This window comes from Pinus tabuliformis, chromosome 9 (genome assembly GCF_031772625.1).
Source record: "Pinus tabuliformis cultivar Carrire ecotype Pingquan chromosome 9, CPIR1, whole genome shotgun sequence".
Lineage (NCBI taxonomy): Eukaryota > Viridiplantae > Streptophyta > Pinopsida > Pinales > Pinaceae > Pinus > Pinus tabuliformis.
The window spans coordinates 595,199,578-595,203,977 of NC_142307.1; the positions used below are offsets into that span (position 1 = coordinate 595,199,578).

The window sequence follows — 4,400 nt, forward strand, 5'->3', positions numbered from 1 at the left end:
CATGCTTGTGATTTCAATAAATTCCTGTGGAATTTTAGAGAAATTAGATCCAAAAAAACCACCTGAAAAACATCCAAAAGGCCTCACTAAAGACAACTCTAATGAAGAGTATTATTATTTTCTACTATGATTTTATTAGAAGAGAATATAAAGTTTAATAAATAGGTGAGAAATGGAAAATATTTAGTATAATAATTGAAATTTATATTAATAGTTATATGTCAATTTAGTTTAAAATGTATGTATAAAAATGTAAAAATTTCATTAATCATTTTGTAGAAATATGATTAAATTAATGAACTCCATATTAACACATTTATATTATTACTAATTTTATGATTTAAAAAAAAAATTCACCGATTCCCAATATGTTTTAGAATGTAAATTTTGCTATCTTTAAAATATTTTAATTTAACTATATTTTAAATTATATTTTTAAGTTTTTAAAATTAAAATTAAAAAAAAACAAATATTAATGTTTATATTGGTGACAAGGTGTTTTGTTAAGGCATTGGATGGTGTAAAGGTTCCTAGTTGGAAACTTTATGGATAAAAATCTAATCATGCTAAGGGATGCTGTGGGGAGCATGATTTTGAAAACTTAAAAGATCCTCAAATGTAGAAATGAGTTTTTGGGATTAATCACATTGGATTAAAAATTTATTTTTTTATTTATTTATTTTTTTAATATTATTATATAAATTGATAATTAATATAGTTTTCAACCAAATGTATATTGAATAGATCAACCCTAACAAATAATATTATATAAATTAATTATTCTTACATAATATTATTATATAGATTGATAAATAATTTGTAATATCGATATAAAATATTTAATTATTACATAATAGATGGTTTCTCACTAAATATTAAAAAATTTAACAAACATCTCTTTCTTAGGTATTCTTAAATATTTTTTTCTTTCCTAAGTAATGATTTCACCAACAGCTAATTTTAAATGGCTAACCCTGAACAATGACGCATCCCTGTTATCCCTGTTATCTGAACAATGATGCATCCCTACTATTTATTTTTTGAGATCAATTGATTTCTCGCCTTGTCCTGAAGATGAACCACATTAGTTGGTTCCAAACCTCGACCCAATCCTACTGATGTGATTAATCCGAAAAACTGGTTTCTATATTATGAATAACAAAAGTGTGAGATACTCAATGATAACTACTCAAACCAAATTAAACATACTAATCATCTAGAGACTCACATAACTTAATAAACTATATATAAATATATATTATTTTAATTAAATTAAATATTATACTCCCGTGACTTAATAAACTATACATGTAAATATATAATATTTCAATTTAATTAAATATTATTAATATTTAAAAAAAAAGGGGTTACACATTTCGAAAAAAAAAAGTCAGGTAACAAAAATTAAATTTTGATATTACTTTTTTATTTGTTTTAAATTGTTATTATTAAAGATTTATTTTCAAATTTTATATAAAGTAGGTTATACCTTTCTTACATTTATGAGATGAAAATCTATAAATTCTAATTCCATATTTATGGAAAGGATTGAAGGATATTTAACAAGCAATGACGTCTGATGACTGTGTATCCCATTGTTGATTTTACTAATATACTAATCCTCTGTATGTTTATATTTATACATGATTTATAATAAGTCAAGTCAGATTGCATTTTCAATAATGACTAATGACTGCCTATCCATTGCCCTGTATCTCATTGCAAGTTCGTGTTTATATATGATTGTCTCTAGCCCCTTCAGACCCGTGACTCTTCTGTTACGAAGCCAAAAAATTGGCAATGGCTGCTATTATCACTGAATTGGCGGCCAATACGGTCAGTAGCGCTCTTTCTGCACTCATCCGACAAATAGATGATGTTATTCGGTTGGATGAGAACCGTCAGCTTCTAGAAGGGCAGTTAAATCGTATGAAGACTCTTTTACTCGATGTTCGAGATCAATTTCAAGATCGGCAAAAGACGCCCCCTCGATCTCTGCAAAATTGTCTGGGAAGGATGCAAGATGCAGTTGGAAAAGCAGGAGAGTTGATCGATTGCTCTCGAAGGCGGCAGCGGTGTATCAGTTGCTTCCTTTGCAAGCCTAAACTTTCTACAGAAATCCGAAAGTGGAAGACAACTTTTGATGAGCTCTTTCACAATCTTCAGACCGACTTCTCTGTGTTTCACAGTGCTCAACAGATTGCGTCCGCGGCGCCACAACAGGCGAATCTACTGCTTCAAGACGAACCAGACACCGGACTGGTAGGGTTGGAAATTAGATCTGCTGAAATACGAATTGAGAGGTGGTTTACAGAGGCCCCCCGCGATCGGATATTTGCTGTATATGGGATGGGTGGGGTTGGCAAAACAGCGTTGCTAAAAAAGGTCTACAACATCTACAAGGTAAGTGGTGTTTTTGATCATGTGATTTGGGTTGCGGTTGCCCAATTTTCCATTCTGGAGTTGCAGAGTCGTATGGCTTCTGCAATCAATTTAGACCTCAGTGCCTATTCTTATAATGATGTTGATTCGCGGAAGATGAAGCTGTCAGCACATCTGAGGACGAAGAAATTTTTCCTAATTTTAGACGATTTGTGGAGCGCAGTCACTCTGAAAGAATTGGGCGTGGAATTTGGCGAGAACAAAGGGAGCAAAGTTGTATTCTCTACTCGAAATAGAGATCTGATTCCAGAAATGAATGCAGACCAGTCCATGCAAATACAGCCACTGCCAAGACAGGAAGCCTGGGAATTGTTTTGCAAAGTAGCTTTCAAAGACGGGCATGTGCCTGACGAGATAGAGCATATTGCTAGAGTCGTGGCGGAGGAGTGTAGAGGGTTGCCCTTGGCTATAAATGTCATAGCGTCAACAATGATTGGCAACCTGGCTGTAAATGAGTGGAACCTTGCTTTAAGGCAGATTCAGACTGTGGATTCAAATTTTCCAATTACTCATCCTCGACTTGATCGAGATGTGTATGAGCGATTGAGATGGAGCTACGATAGTTTACCCCATGCACATTTGAAAACCTGTTTTCTGTATTGTGTGTTGGCTCCAGAGGACTGCTACATTCCGGTGCACATTATATCGCACATGTGGATCGCAGAAGGTATAGTAAAGAGCAAAGATGTGGACTCCTTAATGGATACTGCGCACAGCTATGTAAAGTTACTTGCAGATCGTTCCTTAATCCACATGCGAGCAGTTGGTGGATCCAGTTATTGGGGCTTTACGTTTGGACTTCACGATGTTACCCGCGACATGGCAATTTATGTGGCAGAGAGAGAGGAGAATTTTGTATCCATGGCAGGTCAACATTGCCCCAATGTTGACGCTCTTTTTCCCGACATCGAGAGTCGCGATAATTGCAGGAGGCTCTCCCTTGTTGGTACCAATATTACGTCTCTACCAAACAAGGAATTGAGATGTCCAAAATTGGTCACACTATTTCTATCACACAACCTTGAGTTAAAGTTGATTCCGGAAGCATTTTTGCTTGACCTCGTCTTTCTGAGGGTAATATGTTTATGTAACACGGGGCTACAATTATTGCCAAAATCATTGTGGCAATTGAAACAACTTGAATATCTTGATCTGAACTATACTCAAATTGAATATGTGCATTCAGGCATTGGCAATCTTTCAAACCTTCAGTTTTTACATCTCAGTGGATGTAATAGGCTAAAATCATTGCCAGGTGAAACGAGAGATCTCAAAAATCTCAAATTTCTGGATCTCAGCGGATGTCATAATTTAGAATCATTGCCATCTGAAATCGCAGAACTCAAAGAGCTCAAATATCTGAATCTCAAGGGCTGTCGTAAGTTACAGGTGATTCGTCCTGAGATCAGACTGCTTACAAATTGTGAAATTCTGCGGTAGAGAAGAGAGACAGGTGATTCCTCGTGAGATTAAATTGCTCTGTGATCGTAATTTTTTTGTTAATAAAATTTTATTGTGCAAAATACATTTTTTATATTAACAAATACATTTTCAATTATATTTATATATATAATTTTTATAATTTATAAGATTTATATATCATTCTTAATTCAATTGATTTAATAATTAAAAATATGTATTTGTTAACAACAATTATAAAATCAAATCTTTTTTTGATTAGCTGTAGTTTAATGAGACTGTTTTTTATTAGTTTTTTTTGCCCTGGAAGTAGTGGAAATTTTGAGAAAATATGACAAGGATTTTTTTAAATCTAAGTTATAGTGGTTAAGTTTCAAATTTTTAGGTTTTTTAGGTGATTTTGATGGCGCTGAATCCATTTCCACCATTAAAAACAAGATTCAAACACTGCTTCTACAAGACTTTTAGATTTTTTATTTTTTATTTTTTTTTTTTCCGAATTCCAACTACTTTTAGCAATCTGACCAATTCCTCCATGT

The 4,400-nt window shown here is 33.2% G+C and overlaps 1 protein-coding gene across 1 annotated transcript; it reads left to right on the forward strand.

Moving 5' to 3' along the window:
- Nucleotides 1–1,800: 1,800 nt before the first annotated feature.
- On the forward strand, nucleotides 1,801–3,882 carry LOC149149971 (disease resistance protein UNI-like). Its single transcript, XM_089442644.1, has one exon. It carries the CDS (start codon nucleotides 1,801–1,803, stop codon nucleotides 3,880–3,882), a length of 2,082 nt encoding a protein of 693 aa, XP_089298770.1.
- Nucleotides 3,883–4,400: the final 518 nt, after the last annotated feature.

Coding starts and splice junctions, on each gene's coding strand:
- LOC149149971 (XM_089442644.1), top strand. CDS start 1,801: ATGGCTGCTATTATCACTGAATTGGCGGCCAATACGGTCAGTAGCGCT.